The 23,890-nt window shown below is 37.2% G+C and overlaps 1 protein-coding gene across 2 annotated transcripts in view; it reads left to right on the plus strand.

Annotated features, from left to right (window-relative positions):
• LOC143904602 (protein O-mannosyl-transferase TMTC1-like) overlaps positions 1-17,538 on the plus strand; it is a 189,247-nt gene extending 171,709 nt beyond the window's left edge. For both annotated transcript variants that reach the window (XM_077419415.1, XM_077419414.1), the window contains 5 exons: positions 2,094-2,234; positions 5,263-5,462; positions 5,647-5,782; positions 12,734-12,863; positions 13,995-17,538. In XM_077419415.1, the coding sequence (XP_077275541.1) occupies positions 2,094-2,234; positions 5,263-5,462; positions 5,647-5,782; positions 12,734-12,863; positions 13,995-14,180 (793 nt within the window). In that variant the 3' untranslated portion in view covers positions 14,181-17,538. The remainder of the gene's footprint in view (positions 1-2,093; positions 2,235-5,262; positions 5,463-5,646; positions 5,783-12,733; positions 12,864-13,994) is intronic.
• Positions 17,539-23,890: the final 6,352 nt, after the last annotated feature.

A 23,890-nucleotide genomic window follows, 5' to 3' on the forward strand; every position in this document is an offset into this window, starting at 1 on the left:
CGCAGATTAATGACTGCGGTTCTTCGCAACCGTGTCATTCGGGACTTGCGCTTGAAGAACATGCAGATCATCTCCTTGGGAGTGATTTGTTTCGTTACGGATACTTCGCTCTTCTCACTTCCTAATTGATCCTATTAAAACGTCTTCCAAACAAGTTAGATCACGCACCGACGCTTTTCACGGGATATTCACTTCGGCTAAACGGCAACTTCCGTCAATTCTTCACGAAAGAATTCTCGTCGTATTCGACAGGACAATGCTTTTCACCGAGCCGTGCCGAGTTCTAGCAACTTCTGAATCCGTCGCGATCCTCCGAATTTTCTTGGAGGAAAGCATGCAAGCTCCCTACTACTCGGATAGACTTCCCCGTCGTTCTCCAATGCCTTGTATTCTCACTCCCCAGATACTCTCTTAGTATTTTCACGGATTGTGACTTATCCTCGACGGAAGCAACGCATACCTTATTCTACGCAATCCTCTTTCCTGGAAGTAGAGAAGCCAAGGTACAAGGCATATCTGCATCTTAAGGCGGAAGGAATTCTGGAAAATTTTATAACTACAACCAAGGTCGCGTCGTAGCTCACGACGAAAAATTTCCATCTCATCGATACTGTATCTCGATGAAGAATTTCGAGAAATGGCAAAATTATGTGTCACGCAATTTCCTATTGAATGTATCTTATCGAATTTTATAAAGTATCATTCAAGAGCAATTACATCACCAAATTGACCAAATTGACATATAAAAATAGACTCTCGCAAAATATATATATATATATATATATATATATATATATATATGTATATAAAATTGACCAAATTATCTTTTTTTATCATGTTATCAGACTAGCGTTGGATTTCCTCCGTTGGATTTTTATCCGCTTTTCTCATTCCGCTGTGTAACTCTTACACGAATCCTATCTCCGTATTTTTCTTCGCCCTTGACGGTCCCTTACTGAGCTCTCAGAAGTAACCCCCCGCCGGGCCGTTATACCGCTACGAAACATCCAACCTTGGATCTTGCTTGGTGGATATCTTCCTCCTCTAATATTTTCCGATACAGTTACATCTTGATGTTGAGCCAAAGTCGCGCGCAATATGTAATATATCCAATTTCTAGTTCTCTCTAGTCGATCCGATCAATTTCATTTAATGTCTCGCTATTAGAATATCTTAAAACTCTTAAAAGAATACTATTTGATCGCGATACATATTTATCTATATATACATATGAGAATATTTAAAAATCGAAGTTATATGTTTTAACGACAAATATTGGAAACCAATCTGACAATGAGAGCAAGAATCTGTGTATTTAAACGTACTATAGTACTTTAAAGTACTAAAGTACTTTCTCTGTAGATATGTTTTTTTTTTTTCATTTTTTTCCAATTTTAGATAATTGAAAGAACTAAAAGCAGCTTGAGATTGAAACTTATTATAATATAAATTAACAAGATCTTTAATAATTGTAGCTATTAAACGAGAATGTTGACTAATTATCTGCCGGATAGTATTTCTAGCAAACATTTTAAAAATGCATTCGGTGACGATTCGTAGCCGGAAATACTATTCCATTAGAATGACGAACGCCATCAAAGGCTAATGGATTCGGCCATGGGTAATTCCGATCCATTATCTCGCTTGTAGAGCCTCCGTCGCGCGGTTTGTTCAATTTATTCTTTTGTTTTCTTTCACGTTCTGTTTTTTTAGCTAGCTCACTCTTCTCTTCTACCATTCTTCTCCCTTGATTCTCCAATTGTTCGTGATCTATGATTCATTTAAGTAATTCCACGCACCGCGACCGGTTTGCATGGCTGCCGTAAAATCTTCAGTAATGTTTGAAATAACGGAGAAACAATTAATATTATTATAATTGTTACTTACTATACGATGAAGTAAGTAAATTAAAGATATAGTCAGATTTTTGCAAAAGTAAAATTATTTTCAAGAAATATTAATCGTTATTATTTTCGGCCACATGAAATTTTACGAGAATTAATTATGTAATAATCAGGGATTAAATATTATAAAAGAATAACTTTGTAAATGGCATTTTCTCTAATCGATTGTGTAACTTTTGTTTGTTCTAGGCTCTGGCCAGGGTACGCCAGTGCGCATAATAATCTTGGAACCCTCACGATAGATGATCAAGCGGAATATCATTTTCTAGCAGCTATTAACGCTCAACCTGGTCACGTAAATGCTCATTATAATCTCGGACGATTGTACAGGTCAGTGAATGATAAACATGTTCTCTCCGAGATAAGTAACATTGCGGATTATCAATTACTAATATGATTAATCAATTGGTCTACCCGTCGAAACTCATTGAGTTGCATTATGCTCAATTAATTATTAGGAACCGTTGGTCGTTTTTACGCAATAAAAGTATCTCTCTATCTCCTAGTTCACCGTTATATCAACGAGTTATCGACCCAGCGCGAGCCGCGTTTCCGACAGTAAATTTAGCATGAGCTGTAATTCTGGTGGCATGGTTAAAATTAAAGTTTAATTAACGTCTTCCTACTTGATAAATTAAAATTTAATTAAGGACTGAAATGGGACATACGCGGCCATCAGCCGATGCGTGCATGCAACAATTTTCCGTTTATTATGCGTAAATCGTGAAAACAAGCGATCTCATTTATTTCTCTTCCTCTTTCTGTTGAGGAATTTTATTTGAAGCCTGGCACACATCCGATGAAATATTTATGCAACGACTAATTAAATAATGGATTTCCTATTAAATCATGGGTTTGCTGTTATTTACATATATTGTATATTTTTTAAAAATATCTCTTTTTTATCTTTGGTTACATTAACAACAAAAATCATAAAAACGTAAATTGTTTTTTTCCTATCAAGGGATCTCTTTTCAGAAATATTATATATAACAAAAAAATAAGACTTTTGATAAAGAGACTTATCTTATCCTCTATAATATATAGTTCAATATTTAAGTTAATTCAATATTTTGTCATAATCATCAGCTAAGACGGTTTTCGACGCAAATCTTATATAAACGTAGCATATTAATGTAACATTTATGTAATATAATATTATTATTACATATGAGAAATAACAATACGTTTTAGCTTAGTCCGTTTTTATTATAATTTTGATACAACGTAACGCGCGCGTATTTATGTTATATAATATAATTGGTTTTATATAATGTATACATTAATGTATATATTTGCACAATGAACGAATTATACAATAGCTCAAATATGTAGAATGTGACGCTGCATGTATACACATATGTTACGCATGAGAAATCGTGCACATACGAGGTGCGCTATAATAAGGTGACTATCTTTGAGACAAAGTGACTGTATATGCGCGTAGACCATGAGGCGCACGCCTTCGTTCCGTTTCCGTTTTGATTACAGAGATGTGCATTATCATATCGCGAATGTATTATTCACGTTGTTCATGTTATTTATAAGAAAATGCAGACAAATACAGAAAAATTTATATTACTCTTGAACATGTTCGGGATTTCGCTTTATTTTTTTATTTTTTATTTCTCAAATATCGTTAACGTGATATTATATTGTTGCGCCAGATGTCTCACTTCCGCGCACTCGCACACTCGCGCCGCGTTCGCGCACTTTCGAACTCGCGTTAAACATGGAGAATATACGTTTTTAAGAAAGAACTCGTTTATTCAGTAGCTTTACAGAATCTCCACGACACATCCGTTCGATTTCAGAGCTCGGAGACAAATCTCTCTCGCACTTGTTGATAAACAGCCGTTCGTTGCTAGGGAGCGCGCTACGCGACTTCTTCAGCCCGGATCTCTATAGTCTCAGCTCGGGCGCAACAATATAGAACAACAGTTTCTAACCCTTTTTGTCTCTGATACGCATATTAAAAGAAGAAAAAAAAACTGAAAAGAATTAGAAACAAAAGAGCTAAAATACAATGTAATATAAACATACATGTAATTATCTATTTTAAAAATATAGCTTTATTGTGCGCACAAGCACTTATTTTTGTAAAGATTTACTTTTTTATTTCAAAACTTTTGCACATTATGTGACACATAAAACATTCTCGCGATCCATAGTTGAGTCACGCAGAGATTAGCAAATATAATGGCGTTGGGTATATCTATATATATAAAAATGAATGTATGTATGTGTATGTCCTTTATGCATTTACTACAGTTTTCAACCGAATCTCAAAAAATTATATATAAAAACAGGGAGGGAAGGAAAGAGGGGGGGAGAGAGAGAGAGAGAGAGAGAGAGAGAGAGAGAGAGAGAGAGAGAGAGAGAGAGAGAGAGACTATTTGCGTGTTTTACTACATATGTCCTCCGGGGCGAAGCCCGGGTAACCAGCTAGTAATATATAAGACAAAGTGAAAGAACTTGCTTTTGAAATATTTTGAGTTAACTTAAGATATATCCTATACGTATATTTATCTAGACGGATGTGAGTTCACAGAAATGCTCTATCATCGATTAATTTTTTTCCTTCCCGTCGATTAAGACGTCGATAGAGCGATATTGGTAAAAAGCATCGCTCAAGCTATGGGCGTAAACAGTAAAAACGGCATTGTCGATCGGCATTATTGGCGTCGCCATTCTCTGACAATTACCGAGTCTTTTGTCGGGCGTAAAGTCGATTACATGAAAGCGCACGACTATAATTCAACCGGACGCGTTCGCGAAATTGCCGTTCAATTTGTACGGGAACGCGGAACCTTGTCCGCTAGGTCTTTTCAACGTTGGGCCTTTTCCAGTCTATCAACCTACTTTAAAATATCTAGCATTTTCATCGAACGATAAACCAATCCAAGCAAGAATTAAATATCCATGATATGAGTGAAACATATTGGCCATACGGAATCGCTATTGAGTGATAATTAAATAATATTACTTGACCAATATGTATGGAATGTATAATTGACGCTAATTAGAATTCAATTGTTCGTTACTAGTTAAGAATAATAAATGATAATCCTCCAATTGTGTTACATCACTTCACTCGTTTATTATGTTCCATGTTCTGACTATAATACCGTTCACGTGTCCAATACACTAAAAATAGTGGTGCAATCTGTTCAAAGATATCACTTATTTGGTTCTATATGTATAAGATACAATTATAAATCCATTAAAAAAGAATCAAATTGGTTAAATATATATAATAATTTGTGTATTGAAAGTTGCCTATATTACAATATATACTAATATTTTTGTGATGTCTATATATATAAAATATTTCACGTTTGTAAAATTTTGTTTTTAGAAGAACAAATCGAACTGAACAGTGCATCGAGATGCTAAGAAGATGCGTGTCGTTGGATCCGGCATATGCGCCGGCATTTAGAGTTCTAGCGAGAATCGCTACCGGTCCTGCAACAGGCGAGCTCCTGAGGCACGTAATTCACCTTCAGCCACGAAACCCGGACGCTCTCGCTGAGTATGCTTACTGGTTGTACAAGAATGGTGAGTTGCCGCTAAATGAAATAAACTCAGAATAGCAAGCAGATCTTCAAATATCGGATAGGAGAAGCACTACTTGTCGGTGAAAATAGAACCAACTCGTCGGCGTTACCAATTACCAAGCAGTTCGCATGATCGCGATCCTAAATTTACACTCGCGGCAAATTTGCTTCGTGTTCTCTTTCAGGCAAATGGTTGCCCTCGCTCCGCTACTATTTCAAAGCGATGGAGATCTTCCCGTCGCACAAACCATCGCTTATTGGTACGCTCAGGATTTTGAGGTTGCGAGGTCAGTGGTCCAGAGTACACCAGCTCATCATCAGGTGAGCATTTGCATTGTATATATGCATGCGTATGCATCGCTGAACATATAAAGTTACCGTTGCGAACTGGGAAATGGTCGAAACTTTCCCAGAAAAAGCATACTCTCTAAGGTTATCATAAGAATAGCATCACGCGTGCTGTTTTCGTCTAATCATTCGCGCAAAAACGAACAAACGGAAGCGTCGTATCAAACCCATTTCCCCGGATTACTTAAAATAGCATCAAATCTACATTCCGGAGAATATCGCCGCAGCTTGGATTGCACAACGTATAATGTCTGAATTCGTAATTTCCTCGACACCAGCGCGAGATCGTGTACAAACACCGGGCTCTTCCGCGTGTTACGAATTCTGTGCATGCGGGGAAGCGTAGCTCCGTCGCGCGGAAATCCTTTCAATTTCAGATGGGCTTTGCAGCGCTGCGAATCGAGCGGCGGGCTTATTCGCGCGACAAGTACTCGGTACGTTAGCGCGCACGTCAATTCGCAATCAATGGACGAATTCAATTTTTTCCGTCGATCTCTTCGGGCTCGATCTTCGTTCCGCCGGTTCCGCCCGGGTTGATTAAAAATTCCACACGATTTTCGTATTTCACGCGAAATATATCGAAGAATAAAATAAAAAAATTTTTTTTAAATAACAAAAGAAAAAAAAAAGAAAAATGAAAACAGATTCGATACTGCCTCGCGAGTTGATGCGATCGTTCTGTCTCAACGGCCGAGTTTGCTATCGGCCGTTTACGCACGCGGCACATCTACGTATACACACGTAGATTATACGATAACGGGCGCACAAGCGGCTGGCCCCCGTGTTTTCGCTGCGACTGCCGTCGCCCCGTCGCCCATTTTTCCACCCTCGCACTGTAATCCTCCCGCGTCCCGTTGTGTGTGCAAATAGCGCCTATAAAACACGCACGGTAAATTTGCCAGCGACGATTCGCGCTGTTTTTGTAGGTGGTGTTCTCTCTCCCTCTCTCCTTCTCCCCCCCCTCTCTCTCTCTCTCTCTCTCTCTCTCTTCTCTCTTTCATTCTCTGTTTCGACGGGCTTGCCAACAACGAAGAGCCGCGACGGTGAGCGGCGAATCGTCGCCCGAACCCCCGAACGTATACGAATTTTGCAGAGCCAGAGATAGGCACGTAGGCGTGGCTCGGAGGATATAGGAGCAACGGGGCGAAAGAGGTTAAATTTTGGAGAAACAACGCTTGGAAAGAGGCGCCGGCGGACAGGCGGTCGAGCAGCGAACCATTCTCTCTCTTTTCCTCTCTGTGTTGCTACCACACGCGAAATTTCAATATGCATCGTTTGACAGATGTGGCGCATCGCATCGCTCAGATTTTAAATGCAAATATAAATCTGCCCGCAGTTCGTAACAGATTGGTGGAGTAAAGTATATAGTCGTGTATAGTGACTGAAGGAAAATATAAAGAGACTTATTAGACTATCTACTTTATTTTATACGAGATTTAGCTAATTGTTACTTTATACGAGATCTACGTAAATATGCAATAACAGCTAATTACTTTGCTACGTGTTGTATTTATATTTATTTAAATTTTGCACACAGTGTGTGTGTGTGTGTGAGTTAGATTTTTTACATATAAACTTGCCAATGTCAATAATAAAAATAACGTAATATAATAGTTTAAAAAATAGTTAAAAAAATAATTTCAATATTAAAATAATATAATTTCAATATAATTTCTTCATACAGGAATAGAATCATATTATATTTAATTAATATCCTTACAGTTTACGTTATTTTTTAGAGAAGAACAACTTATTACTATATATTTCTATTTGTAAATGTATATATATACGAAACCACTGCCAAGGGAACGGACTTGGAAAAATTAGCGGGGAAAGAAGACCCTGTTGAGCTTGACTCTAGTCTGGCACTGTAAGGAGACATGAGAGGTGTAGCATAAGTGGGAGATGGCAACATCGCCGATGAAATACCACTACTTTCATCGTTTCCTTACTTACTCGGTTAGGCGGAGCGCGTGCCCCGAGGGCTTCGTGCCCCGGCGGTCACGGTGTTCTAGAGCCAAGCGTGTCAGAGCGCGGCGTGATAAAATATAACATATATATATATATATATATATATATATAACTATCATAATTTAATGAGTTATATTTTATCACAGCATTGATTAATTCACCATGCATTTCATGGACATACATGTGTCTTTAACTTAGGTATTATTCCCAATAAATATATGAAATATACACTAATTGTAAGAAAAACATGAAATTCACGTTTGCTATTCGATGGTGCAATCACGACGGTACAATAAGTCTGCAATTGTACGAAAATTATAGCATTCGGAATATTCTTGTCTATTAGTAAACATGCGAGACAAAGTTTGAAAGGTATTGTTCAATTCGACGCGACACCCGCAAACGGTAGTACAGCCTTGTTTAATTATATTATTTCGAATTGCATTGTCGCGTCAACGGAAAACGTGCCGCGAACTTTTTATAGCGCGAGGGTGCTTCACGTTTCATTTATTTCCACTTTCCATTCCGTACGCGATGGTCGGATTAATTTCTCATAAATCGCTTGCGGTTTTCGTTGATTGGGTCACGGTTTCATTTGTGCCTCGCTCCGGGACACGCCGTTTCCGATCTGAAGTAATTAAGTGTCGTGATCGGCACGTAGTTCGATATTGAATATCTCGTCCACGTCCGCTTTTATGGACGTACAATATGATATTGACATTGTCGAGGAAACCACCGACTGAACGCGTGACATATTACGATACCATTTTGGGAAAGTTGCGCTCTTTCTCTCTCTTTCTCTCTCTTTCTCTCTCTTTCTCTCTCTCTCTCTCTCTCTCTCTCTCTCTCTCTCTCTCTCTCTTTCTTTCTGAAGTAGAAATAAATGATAATATATCTTTTATACTTCATAAAAAATTTACAAGACTTATATATATATATATAAGTCTTGTAAATTTTTTAAATATACTTAATAGGTGAACAGTTGATCACATACATACATACAAATACTTATACAGCAAAAGATATTTAAATGTAGATATTTTTTAGCCGTAGAATTATAAAATACTAAAATTTTTTCAGATGGCACACGCTCTTTTCATTTATATAGAACATAATATTTTGTTTCATTTTAATAAAATTATTTGCAAAAATTAAATAAAACATATGCAAAATATAATAAAAGTTATATAATTTTCATACAATTTATGGAAAAAGTAAGATTGAAAAAATGTTATCTTGGTTTTTATGAAATATGCTATATTTTGTTCGATAAGTCATCGAGATGGACCATAGTTTTCTACAGAGATAAAATCTCATAGTCTGCGGACGCAATTTTCTCAGCCATTGACGAAGGTCTTTCCACTACATTGTCGTTAACAATAGAGTTATGCTTCATGGAGTGTTCGTGCTTAGGGTGAATATTATAGAAAATATGAAGAATGGATCGATTGGATGTTTATAATAGGTTTTTTTTTGGTGCCATGTTTTTGTTCACTTGTTATATGACAAAGTCTTTTTACGAAAGATATGTATTTAAATTTATATTTAAATTTATTCATATGAATATATTTAATATTATTTTTACAGCTAATAAATTTATAACGCTTTATGTTAATTTGATAATGAGATAAACATTTTATTTGCACGCAAAAATCATTTTAGCGGTAACTTGTAAATAAATGTATGAAAACGGATATATTTTCAACGCCTTATAATTATATATTAATCATTTATTTTATGTGAAATCAGTAGCTTTTTATAGTCAAATTAACAGCAGCAAATACAATAAAAATCATATCCGTTAATCAATAGAGAGGGATCCACAGCTATATTTGCTGAAAATATCGCCTATTATTGTCATGTTTTAGAAGCGCATATATATTATAGGTATCGCATTTTCTCCATGAGTGTGCTAAAATCGTTTGATCATCGCATGTGAAATCGCTCGGTATAAATGTTTTCTGTCCAATGCGTTTCCATTTCATTTAAAGAAATGTACAAATGTCCAATTTTTGAACTATTTGGTTAAATGGTTGTAAAATGCAAAGTCACGTTCAGCGACCGTCGAAAGTATACATTCGTATGAAAATAATTTTGAAACATATTAGTCTCATTTATTGTTTAAATTTACTTATTTGCCTATCATTAAATTATGCCGATTCAAATAACTTGAAAATCAAAGAGTGGTGCATGTGCGCGTCGAGATAAATATTTATTGGCTCATTAATTATCGTGCAAAGATTATAAAAGCGAAGTTATTTCATAATTGTAACTCTTGCTAAAACAAAATGAATATTTCCCAGCGTGTAGGCGAATCGTCTTAGCAATAAAATAACATCTAGAACAAAGATTAACACGTGAAAGTTAATCGAATGGCTAGCTACAGTGGAAATTTGTCGAGCTATCTCTCCCTCGTATTCGTTTATCTTTATCAGATATGTAAATTTAAAGAAAGGCTACTTTATAGGATAATGCCACAGGCACTGTAACGTCATCGCCCTTGCGTTAAAGTGCTCAACGAACTGATAAATCGAGAATTTACCGACTCTATACTTGTATTCTCGTAGTCCGATCGATGAAACGTAACGTGTTCATTCGCGCAAATATTTCTTTCTTTTTTTTTATTTTTTGAATTTTTTTACTCATGATTTTTACTCATGAGTTTTTACTCATGATAAACGCGGGCAAGTGATGGTTCGTGTCGCCAACTCTGCCGGCGATCGCGAACCACAACGATGCATCGTTATATGGTCGTGACGAACAGCCTATATGGTCGCGATCTCATGCAACTTGTAACAACAGTTCGAATGCGAGAAAGAAATGCGCGTATATGCGGCAATAATTTTGGATAAACCTTCGCCGCTATCGTTTGCGCGAGGCAGGATGCGATATTACGCGTTCCGACTCGCGCGCGACCACTCCCAGCCGACACGGTCTGTATCTTCCGCTGTAAATAGCGATTTTATAATTCATGGAACGCCGTGTTTCATCCGGTCTATCGGTGAACCATATACCGAACGGCCGATATGACCAGTGGTAGCCGCGCGTTACCACTTCGTTACAACCACAGTCGAGTTAGAGTTTATTTCACACGAATGTCCATCCGAGATAGAGGGCTCGCGGTTGGCTTTAACAATACTCACTGTAAAATTTTAATTCTGCAAAACTTTAATCTCTAAAGCCTCTAGCAAAATTATAAGTGGTATTTGCGCAGCGGTATTCACTTTTGTTCATAGGGAGAAACATAAGGTGTTATATATATATATTTCAGTATCTGTATATAGAATCGAAAAAATGGATTTACCAAAATTGTACTGATTTCAAAATATTTCCTAAAAAAAAGTTAACTTTGATACTGTAGTTTTTTGAATTTTTTTCAATACACTTTTTTAACTACCGTTTTTATTTTGATATTACTTAGACTGAATTGATCACATTGCTGTAACTCGATGTTGCAGTAACATGACTATCTCCCAGTAGAGGACATACGATCGATCACAAGCGATTTCAAACTGACCCGATGTGCTCGGAGACACGTGAGATTGCTAAGTCACGTTGCGATTACAGTCGGTTCAGACCAGGCGGACGTCAACGTTGTCGCTGGGCGCGGGTCGATATCAGCATTGATACTGCTGGATGAGGGGTGAAGCTATTCGATATACATAGGCACGTGTTCGATTAACCGGTACGAAAACGCTGGGTATTGTCAATGCTTCGAACCTGCTCTAACTGCGTTCGCGTAAATGTTAACGGCCTTGATAACGATCAGAATTATTCGGGTGACTGAATGTGCAACTGGGACAATATAGCGTTCACTTTGACATCACAAGATTCATTCGCTTGCGAGAGAAAGCTATTATTGAGTTACAATTATACGATATTATGTCTATGACGCACGACGCGTTGGAGCTATATTTTTCTGGATTACATGAGTAATAATCCGTAATATTTGCAGCGCGATTGGATTTCGTCATACAAATATATATAGATCACACGCGCGTTTTCAGATAGAACCTTTAAGTTGATAATATTTCGATAGCGATCCCCGAACGTAACAAGTTGCAGCTTGACCAATTAAGTTAATGCATGAATTATTTTTTCAGTGAGCAATCATAAAAAGTAAACGTCTTAAGATAAAAAAATAAATTGGAACAAAAATTATATTATATAAATATATTACCCAGTGAGAGAGAGAGAGAGAGAGAGAGAGAGAGAGAGAGAGAGAGAGAGAGAGAGAGAGAGAGAGAGAGAGAGAGAGAGAGAGAGAGAGAGAGAGAGAGAGAGAGAGAGAGAAACTATACTGAGTGGAAAATGTAGTCAAATTTACGAGTCAAATATAATACAATCGCGAATCTTTTGTAACATTTTCGTCTATCAATTTTCCCTTTTTTACGTCTCGTAAATATCACGCTCGGGCGTGAGTGGAAAGATCACGAGCAAACTTAGAGCGCAAGTGACGCGTAAAAAAGGGTATGTCACTTACGAATTTATTTTATGGAGGGTGCGAACGTATGTTGAATAATGACACCGGCACTACATCAGTGCGAAAATGGATACTGAGGAATCTAAAATACGCAGAGCGAGAGAAAGACTTAATTTAAGGAGGAAATAAAATAAATCTTTATTCTCTCCAGCATTATCGATTATTCCTATTATATATATATATATATATATATATATATATATATATATATATATATAATATATAATATATAATATATAATAATATATAATATAATATAATATAATATAAAAGGAATATTATATATATATATATATATATATATATATATATAAGAGAGGAATCTCTGAAAAGAACGTATACGCTTCTTGCCTACGAAAGTATTTCACAGCTTGCCATGCAACATAATTTTACACAGGCTATGAAAGCAAACGAATATGAGTTATGTGGCATGCTAACAATGTGGAATTTTATTTTCCTCTTTGTTACAGGTGGCATTTAATGTTACGAGCGAAACGAGGAGGCTTCATCTATCGCGGGGATTTGTATATTCGTGCGTGGGAGTTACAAAGCGAGTCTCGTCAAAGGACTCATCAACATCAACGGAATCTCTGTATATCGGTTAGTAGTTTTGGCTGTACGAGCATCGCGTGTATAATGGCAAAGTTTTGCGGATTTAGGTTCGCCGTTTCTCTCGCTGCCATCGGCTATCTTCGTGCAATAAGCCATTGTCTATTTATCAAAGTGGATAATCTTAAAAGTTATTATTAGCACGATATGATGTGCGATTCTGATTTTTCCCGCGACTGTTTCTTTAGTTTCTACATTGGGAAGCTGATTAAGATTCTTTGGTCACGTCGTATCGTCATAATTCTAATTAAATGGTAGTCCCGTTTAGTCTCTTTCCCTCCGTTTTTCGTCATTCCGGTCTCATTTGAACTTACAATTAGTTTCCTCGAACACGACTTGTCCCACTCATTAAAGATTTAAGTACTTGCACATTTAGCCACACATTATCCTCTTACCATTTTGTCTGGATTGTCGTTTTTGTGATTATCACGTGCACACTATTCGTAAATCTACCTTGCTAGAACATTTATAAAGCAGCATCAGAAATAACTGAATATTTTTATGAAGTTACGCAAAAAGAAAAATGCAGCCCTTTTTCTTCTTTGTTCAACGAACTTATATGTGTCAAAAGGTATGCAAATAGACACATACTTTTAAAATTTGATCATACATAAATCATACATCAAAACCAACTGTAAATCATAGTGGCATGATAGAATTTAAAATATTTGTGTGAGACATTACGCGTAAAAAATGTCTGTCATGACTGAAAGCATGACGTGCATAGTAAGTAAAATTTGCCAAAGCTACATAATTCTGGAATTACATTTAGCTCAACTAGAGACTCGTGTTTACACTGATATTCAGCATTATTCTCAGCGCTATTTAAAGGCCATGGTATTAATTAACTAACGCACCATATCATTACCGTATACTATTTAACTCTTTTGTAGCTATACATAATAATCTTTACACGCAATGTAATAATCATTTAATACCGCGTTAATTTCGTATGTCGCATGTGATAATGCTCGTCGAAGAGCACTTCGCATTCGTCACAATCGTAGAGCGAGTTAGCAGTTAGCACGCGCAGGAGTTGCCCACCGTCCGCGTGTGCATACGTCGCGTAAATCACGGAGAGATCGCAAATTTCGCTGGAGCATCGGCAATTGTCTGTTGTAGGAGAACGGATGTTCGAGGCCGCGCGTGGCCAGCGTGTCGGTGCAACTCGAACAAGACAGCAACAAGTCGGAACAGCTGCAGCGGGCGCCGCGTTGTAACGTGCGCGCTTGCAGGCACCCAAGAAAAGGGAAGGCGCGCGTGACCGCGCCCACCCTGCTCGTGCAGAATTTTCTGGAGACGCTTTAGTCCGCCCCGATCGGGGATCAGGTCTACCTCCTACTCGTTCGCCAGCTGAAAACGGGCCGTGGGAGATGAAGAGAGAAGCGCGATACTCCGATCGCGTATAGCAGCCTCGTCCGACGATCGTCAGCGACGAAGAGAGTCCTATTATAGTGGAATGCCTGAATATTTTTCGTATGCCGTGTTTGTGTGCTATTTGGGACCGCAAGCCCGACCTGTCACCGGATTAATCACGATAACGAGATGAAAGAAGGTACGCATATATCGTTATCGTTTATATGTGTGTCCTCGCGTTCTTCGTGGCATCCTGTTTATTCTGTCGATCGGACAGCGACGATGCGCGAGTCGCGATCTCTTCGAAAATAAAGTCGCTAATGAAAAAAGAAAGCAAAGAAAAAAAACAGATGCCTGTACCGTAGATAATTTTGGCTTCGAATGTGGATGAAAACGTTCTGAAATCATTCACGCCAGGACAAATGACAATGTTGCGCTAAATGGTGAGAATCGAATGCTAAAATTAAATTTCTTGAAAATTATTTTGCCACTTTTAAATTCATCATAAGAATACTTAACGAGAGAGGACCAAGGGAGATTCGAGCGATCAACTGTGCGCGACAAACGATTATACAAAGTTTCTCGCGTATTGATTAAACACATAATCAGATATGACATAAAACCGCGTGCGTTTAAGCGTGTATAAGTACTTATACTTTTGAAACGTGATAATTGTAATTGGTAACATAGTCACATGTAGTATGACGTGTTTCTATAAATATTTGCTGTATCTCGTGCTGTGTGCTTTCAACGTTTTTACGATGTCCGTTTCGATGAAACGATAAAGTCTCCATTGTACATGTAATACCAGAAATATACAAAGTGTTTCAACAAACAATATATCGTAATAAAAATTGAGGATTACATTCGTGAAAAATATCTCGAGAAAGAGAGTTTTGGTGGGCAGTTTAGCAAAACTACAGTCGTCTCAAAAATACTTGATACGAATGGATATCATAATATTAAAAATAAATCGATCTTCTTGTTAAAGAGTCTCTACTTATGAACATCCATAATTTTCATTACCAACAAATATATGCGCACACACATATACACATACCTATACAGACTCATTCATTGAAATATTATATAGGTACATCTTATATATTTCTTTTTGTTATTTGTACGTCGAGGCTGGAAGCTGTACACGAAAAATAAAATTATGGTGACGAATTTTATCTTTTTGATGATAATGACAATATAGCACAGTGCATAAGATGAGAATACGTATATACTTTTCGGACTCTTTCTCGGATCATACTTTGTGTTCCTCTCTCGTAGATACGCAATTTTACGCACGTAAATACACGGTGCCAATACTAGGGTAATGAATGTGCCGCTAATTTGTGGCGTTTGGTATGGGGCTTTTGTATGAAAATTAAAGAAATAAATAATTTTAAAGAAATACATTCTTCGATGAGCTTGGTATGGCAATGTTCTATTGCAATAAGTATATCGTAAAGATAACTTTTATGAAAGTTTTTCTTTTCAACGTTTATGAATTTATTATATAAAAGAGATTAATTAAGCAGTATTTCACACGGATTAGATATTGAAATATCAAAATTATGTTATTTTGTTCACTGTAATATTAAATTGCTAACGAGTTATTTAAGTTAAATAAAATATTTCTGGGAACATTTAGAATAGAATCGATTCTTTTTGCGATTAATAATTTATCATATATAATTGTTTAGCGAAATAAATAAAATATAACTTGTTTATATATATACATAATCTCTGTTGGATTCTAATTATTTGTATGTCCCTTTACGAATACTTGTAAAACATTGTCAAAACTTAATATAGAAGACCAATGTATATACCTGTATACAGAAAAGAAATGTTACATCGAAAGTTTTGTCGATGCTTATTAAACTTCTCTACTATAAATTACTGTCATGTAATATCGTTATAACGAACGAGTAAATAAATTTTGGCCATCCGGTTACAACGGCCTGTAGTACTTTGCAGAACACCGCGGATAGTGGGAAAAATGCAACGAAACGAGAATAAGATCTAAACTATAATGGTATATGGAAATGGTAATGCATATGTATGAAGTTACATTTTCAGTTGCTACATCTTTCTGTCTACGACTCTTGTTTGCTATTCGCAGCTCGAATATCTTTATTTCAATATTTTGTTTTAACGTAATAAACATTAAATAGAATACCTATAAAAATTTCTTCGTTTAATTAATTTATATTTAATAATATCAATTACAACATATAAATTATACTTAATATTTTTTAATTTTATATAAATGAGAATATAAATTCAGTTATACATATATATTACCCTATATTAACAATCAATTAAATTGGAAAGAATTTAGTTAATAAACACAACAGCATAATATATAAATTATACGTTAATCGGCCAGCGTCAATCAGAGTTGCATCAATTTTGCGCAAGCATAATACTATCATTACAACTAAGAAATGAGGAATCAAGCTATTTCCTCATAGGCACCGTACGGATGAGAAGCTATTAAAATAAGAGGTCATAGGAGAGTTGCTCATTAGCTAAGGTAAGAAATAAAATATTTGGAGGCTAATACATTTAATACAAGGTATGGAAGTGAACTGAGTATTCTATTTTTCGTACGTTTAAGCCTTAGGCATTTCTCAAATTTTAACAGAAAATAAGCATTTAGCACCACTGGATTTTATTATGAATTCAATGAGATAGCGTAGTTGCATGTATAAAAATTACATTACCCGTGACAGATACGTCTATTCTGCTATATTAGTGAAGACAATTTTGTGATATTATGTAATGGTAATTAAACGAAAAAGTCCGACGGTTAAAAATAATTTGCAATTCATAGCTGCAGGAATTGAGGCCCGTACTTTTCATGTAAATGTTAGCGAATATAATTCAATTATTCAATATATATTACGATATATTTTGTTTTTATCGTAGCAATCGTTCTCTTATCAGGACGTTTGGCCGATCGACAAATCCAACAGCCAATTGGCGTTATTATCATACGAACGAAACTAACGGGTGGAATGTTTCGTAAAATGATTAGCATTATCGATCCGTTTAATACGACAGACGAAAGCAAGAACGTTTAAAAAAAAAACGATACAAAATTGGAAAACTCGCGGTATTGAAGTGCGGAAGTTAGGTATCAAAAATTGAACGTGGGGCCGTGTATAATTAGCCGCAATTTGATTAGTCTAGGTTACTACTTGATAGACCAGTTTGTATATCTAATTATGATACGTTATTGCTCATACTCATTGTGAATAATACAGCAATTATAAATTATCATAATAAAGTGTATGTTTATATACATATACCCACGTGTGTTTGATTTATGTGCTGGTATCCGACAATATTGGCGATTCCAGACTACCTAATACCTAATCAATTATCCAGTTTTCCCCCGTTTAATTATGGTCGTCCGGCCAAAATTGCAGTCTCGTCGACCAAGCTACGGCAAATTTACAGATCGCCCTTCCTCCCACGGCAAGAAAAGGTCGACAAACTTTAGCCGGAACTATTAACATGATAGCGCGGCCATAATTTTCATTAAGTGCGTTAATGTGTATTTGTTATTGCAATCGCAATAATGTATCGCAATTACGGTTGTACGTTTACCGAAAAGATCGTTTATTTAGTATCGTTAACGCGGTGTATTTGCTTAAATTGAAAGAATCATATATAAAATTGCATTCATTTCTACGCCGTGTAAATATTTCAATTTAAACGAATTGCGTTTGACATGTATTATTTGAATAAATTTTTTGTTTTAGTAATTACGCACACAGACACTCTCCCCTATACCAGCGAAACGGCCGAAATAAATAATCGTTACGCGATCCTTTTCATTTTGTGGACGAATATTATACATGCACGCGCATAGCCGGCACACACCTGAGCAAATCTACCAAGCCGCGCGCAGGTGGTTTTGAAGAGTCGCTGGCATTATGTTCGGCTCACAATGAGCGCGTATACTAACACTTACACTCTATAGTCGGCAACGCCTGGAAATAATGGAGCCCGCCGCAATGCAGAATTTCGGTGCCCCGCGGTAAGTATCGTGTAATTTTAACGGTAATTGCCGGCGGTTTAAGCGCGCCACAATTGAAATAACCCTTATGCCGCCACTATCGTAGAATGTCGACATAAGGATTGTGCGAGTAAAAATAGAAATTTTAAATTTTGCACCATTACATCGTATAGGCTATTTTTATATTATCTGCGCTTTGCCATTTAACCGAAAAACGTTATTTACATAAATCCTTTGTTGCGACCAAACTGGCTAATATTTATTTAACAAGCACAACGCGTTTCAACCGAGATTCCGGTCCTTCTCAAGTGCGTACAATAAATTAACGCTTGCAAAAATCTTCATTATATACCCAATGTGGCAGCAATGAGTCTACGAACTAATTATTTACATAGTAACAACTTTGAACTATCAAGACGCGATTTTCTTACGTCGTGAAACTTTCTTACGCAACCTCGGTCTCGGGGATTTTCTAAAAAGGGTTGCATGCCGTATTTCAGTCACGTAGAACTAGTAAATTGCTTCTCGCTACGATCTTTTGAACTTGTGCAAAATTCTTCTTTTATCTCTCTCATAACGTTTTTTCGTACCATTAAAAGCGCTAGAGAAGCAAGCACCGATTCTATGGTCAGCGACAGCCATTCCTTTTCTATAAGCTTAAGTTCACTCGATTGACTTTTACGGCTCTATATCTATGTTTCCGTAACAAGAAAACGAAAACATTTATAGATCCATTTGGCGTGCCCCGAGTCGTGCGGTTTGATTTACATTGTGCGAAAGTCGGCTATCACGTTTTGGATAGGCGGATTTGCCGATAATGGCAGATGGATCTGCATGATCCGGGAACCAACGTGGGAATACGAATCCGGACATTATCCTGGCGCATCGTGACGGTTCGCTAACGTAGAACGGATGCATGTACGTCCCGCTGCATCGAGTGCAGCTACGTGATCCGTATTCGCTCAACGTTCCCGAGATACGAAGGTCACGCCTTCCTCGTGCCTAATGACCCTTAACCTTTGCCCTGGGATCTTTCAAAACGTTGACGTGTGACTGTGACACCTAACGGTATGCATATGCGACCGACAGCTAACATCGTGAGATCCGACTTGCGTATTATTATGAAAGACAATAGCCGTCGGCTGAGTATAGAGGAATGGCGTTCCAATGTCGGATATTATAATCTCAATTCATCCCCCTGTATACGCGCCGACCATTAACGTCATCGATACGCCGAGATCACCGACGAACCTGATTAAATCATTTTCCATGTACGCTGCTCGCATTATTTACGCGCGGGCTCGCGCAAAATCCTTGACCATCAACTATATATATGCCGCGTCGATCTATTATCTTCGTGTAAAGCGGATTTACGTATACGAATACAATCGGTCGGTTAAATTAACGACCCCCGTACTTTCCATCCCGCCGCATGCATATAGCCATGATGCATCGTCGTTACGATAAAACTCTCCTGGGAGGCGTGCACGAGCGCCCGGGATAAAGCGGCGCGATATTAAATCGCGACTCGCGTCCGGGCGCTTATTTTTATCTATCCCCGTGAAATCCCCGTCCGCTATGGATCGCGACGTATTAGATTCACATAGGGACAAGTTGCCTATGTTGGAGCGAGAAGAGAAATCAGTGGCGCGTGAGAAAAACGTGGATGCCGACACACATGTGTATACTTCGCACCCGCGTGCTAAGTTATTTCTTTTTTTTTTTTTATTACCGTAACAGCTCTACGTGTATCGAATATACGCACGTTATTTGTCGGCCACTATATGCTCCTCGAGGATTTTTATTCGCTCGATACCGTTTTATCCCTATTGCCGTGGCGGTAAGATGGACGAGAGGGTGACCAAGCCGAACGACGGCGCTTTCCTTTCCGTCGCGATGAACGTCGCATGATAGCGTGTTGAAAAGTATACGACAGGAATTTTCAATGGCACAAGTGAATGCGAATGGACCGCGTATTGCAAAGAATGAAAAGATTCGCTCGAAGCCGTCTTATAAATCGATATATCGATGCAACGCCCGAAATATTTCTACACGTCGCCACACACGTGCGTAAATATATTCAATAAAATAATATGCAATTGTAATTGCGGGGTGAAATTTATTATTTTGTTACGCGGCTCCCCTAACGAAATTTACGATATGCAAATATATTTCCGATATTAATGTCGAATGTACACCGCCGCGCTATAAATAAAATGTTTTAGACAGTTGTATAACGGCAGTTTCGTAAATGACCCGATTCATTGCTTTATTCTTCCGTTCGGATCAGCAGATTTATTTTAAAAAATCATGCGATTTTGACATATAATTGTATAGAATTCCGCGTGGGAGTCAAATCGTTGGAACTGCAACGCGAAACTCTTAAATCACCAACAATATTTTCGTTATACGTATTCAGTTTTAGTTTGTACGCGTCGTATCAAAAAGTCGATTTGGAAAACGAAATTCTATTTTGGCGGATACGACGAGAATTCGCCTCGCTCGAGAAAAGAACGTTTTATATTCTACCTACGCGTGTATCTGTGCACTGACTGCAGGCGAGGAGAAGCTGTATTAGGATTTCAATTTTGCCGAAAAGCAAATATTGTTGCTCGGTCACCCGAGTCGAAGATCCTCACCCTCCCTCCTTTCTCTCCTCTTCGCAGCGCTTATTGCGCGTTACGTAAAGTCAAACGTATACGGAACGAAATGGTCAAGGATGAACCGAGGCACGTCAGACGGTTGTATCTCTCCCTGGTTTCTCGCCAGAAGGCTGTCACGTCTTCGCGTAATTAAACTTCCGGGTCCGTCAGAGCTACCTGAGACCCATCCAAACACCGTCTGGGAGCCTGCAGCAACTGATGCCTTTACACGCCAGATTCAAAGCGCATGTCACGGCGAGGAGAGGAAAGGAGGATATTTTGTGCAGCTTTTAATTTCGCTGTCTCACGGATCTCTCACTGTCGTCGTTGGCCGTCTTGCACGCGCTACGGAAAGTAACCCGATTTTCCTTTGTTTCGCGGTAATTATTAAATGAGCTGAATAATTTTACGAGATATTACAAAGTTCTTTAATCAAATTCCACCGTGCGCTCCGACCATCGTTATAATTTCGAAGGTTTTTGTTATCTTGACACACGAGGTTTTACGTACTTGGATTAATTAAGCGTTAAATTATTTAATGAGATCTTGGGCGAATATAGTTGATATCTTCTTCTCATTAAAATATTGACGTACGTAGCGAAAAATGTTAACTTAAGAATATCCAAATGAGCAATTTGATAGATCTGGATTTCGGGATATGTATAACTTAAATTTCTGAGGTTTTTATGGAAATATGTCTAGATAGTAGGGATTAAAGTTGAAAAAATGACAGAAAAATCATGGTATATACGCATTATATCGGATGAATTAATGTGGAAACACGAGAAAAAGAGTCGCTGCAATTGCAGAGGAGTCGGACAGGAAAATGCCAGTACGCTAATGAGCCGTTAATGGTAAATAAATGGACCAGCAAGCTCGCCTGCATTGCACCAGCCCATATGGGACGTGACGTCAGCTCTACGTCACCGTTGATTAATGAGCGAGCTTTGTTCCTGCCGAGGTCAATTACATCCAACTCATCCCCAGCGCTACCCTTTCCACTGCAAATTCACGATCGCAGACTGCGCCTTTTGATATATAAATTTCTTTCGTATGACAGAAATATATGCGTTCACAGAAAGGGAGGGGGGGAGATTGTATATATCATATAGAAGATATATTTTAAAAAGTGAAAAATAAAAGGCTCGTGAATTTTTTCATACGCAAAATACATAAAAATAATTTAACAAGGGAATTCGCTTATGTATAGAGTATAGAGTTACAATTATTACAATAGACTGCCCTGTCTTGCGACGTGTCGCTAGTAATATATCAGCGCGCGTTTGTACGTGCGTGACTGCGTAATTTGTTGACCAGTTCAAAGATTGAAGGACTGAAAAGTTTATCGCTACGCGAAAGCCCTCGAAGGCTCGATCACTGGGTTAGCAGATAAAAGTTTTACGTGAAAACTCGCGGACATGGCGAAACGGAGTGTATTAATTCGCCCATCGATCTTAGACTTTCGAACAAGCCCGCGGTCGGATCGAGAAAAATGAGTCTTTGTGAGTGCACGTGCAACGGTGCTGTTTGCGGTTAAGAATGGCGGAAGGAACGAGAAACGAGAAAGGAAGAGAAAAGTTGCCGCGTTAGGTAGCCATGGCAGCGGATGAGATTGCAAAAGCGTTCCATCGGTGTGTAAATCGATCGATGTAAGTTCCAGCCGCGGTTCGCTCGATCTTCGGCTCAACGAGAGTCATATTCTTGGAACAAATGATCGATTTCAGACAATATAGCGAACGCAGCAAGAAACGTGATCGCGCGCAAGATGATTACGATATTGTAATTATACGTCGAATTGTTGACGGAACTAATGTTTTCATAAAACTGCGAGGTCAGTGTTTTTTCAATATGCGCAAATTGGACGGGGTTCGGCAAAATGAACTGTACCGGCACACTAATTTCCATAATGCGTACTGGAATTTCGCGGTACCTACTGCCTTTGTATACTGACATACCCTTCACGATCGTATTTATATATTATACGAAACCATGCATGTGAATTGACTTCCAAGCTTCACACATCTCTGTAAATTTTTGTCCCGAAACTGCACACAATATTCTTTTTTATCCTGTAAAACAGAACTCGGCATTTTATATTTAAAAGCATCAATCGTAAGATAATTGTCTTTTGAATCTTTTCACAAAAGAATTAAAAATTATTTAAATGTTATACTGAATTACATAAAAAATAAAACACAAGAAATATTTTGATAAAATGACCTATGTATATATTAAATTGTAATATATTGCCTTCGATGCAACGATTTAATATCTTTATTGTGAGCTGTCGGGATAAAAATTTGAAGAGATGTATGCAACTTGGAATTCAATATCTATATGAAGTTTGGCGTTTTAAATATAATTCTCGTCCCTGAATTGTTAAAATTCTATTCCAATTTTATCAATTTAATATAATAATACAATAGGCCGATGATTACAAATAATACAATAAAGTAACGTAGATTAATGCACAATGTTTTAAATAATATTTGAATAATATCTCATCCAATTATATAATATTTAAAATATATTTGACCAATATATATATATATATATATATATATATATATTCATCCCTATTTTGTTTATACAGATGGATGGTTATATTTCGCAAAAATACACAAAAACAACTGAGAAATACATAAATTTATTCAAGAAAAAAAAGTATGGTAAATAATTTAATGTTTTTAAGGAATAAGATAAGAATGAGATAAGCGTAAAAACGCAAAGCATATATCAAGTGCAGGGCTTACATGAGAATAAAAATTTTATTTTATCAATTTCATTTTATCATTAATATAAATTAGTGCACAATGTGCATTTAAACAATATCCATCCAATGAAATAATATTTAAAATATATTTGATGAACACACACAATATTCATCCCTATCTTTTTATGTACATATAGAGATGGATTGCTCTCTATATATTTCGCAAATATACAGAGCTACCGAGAGATACATAAATTTATTCGAGAAAAGAAATATAGTAAAT

The sequence above is a fragment of the Temnothorax americanus genome, unplaced genomic scaffold (assembly GCF_048541705.1).
Source record: "Temnothorax americanus isolate GAGA-0224 unplaced genomic scaffold, ASM4854170v1 Scaffold54, whole genome shotgun sequence".
Taxonomy (NCBI): domain Eukaryota; kingdom Metazoa; phylum Arthropoda; class Insecta; order Hymenoptera; family Formicidae; genus Temnothorax; species Temnothorax americanus.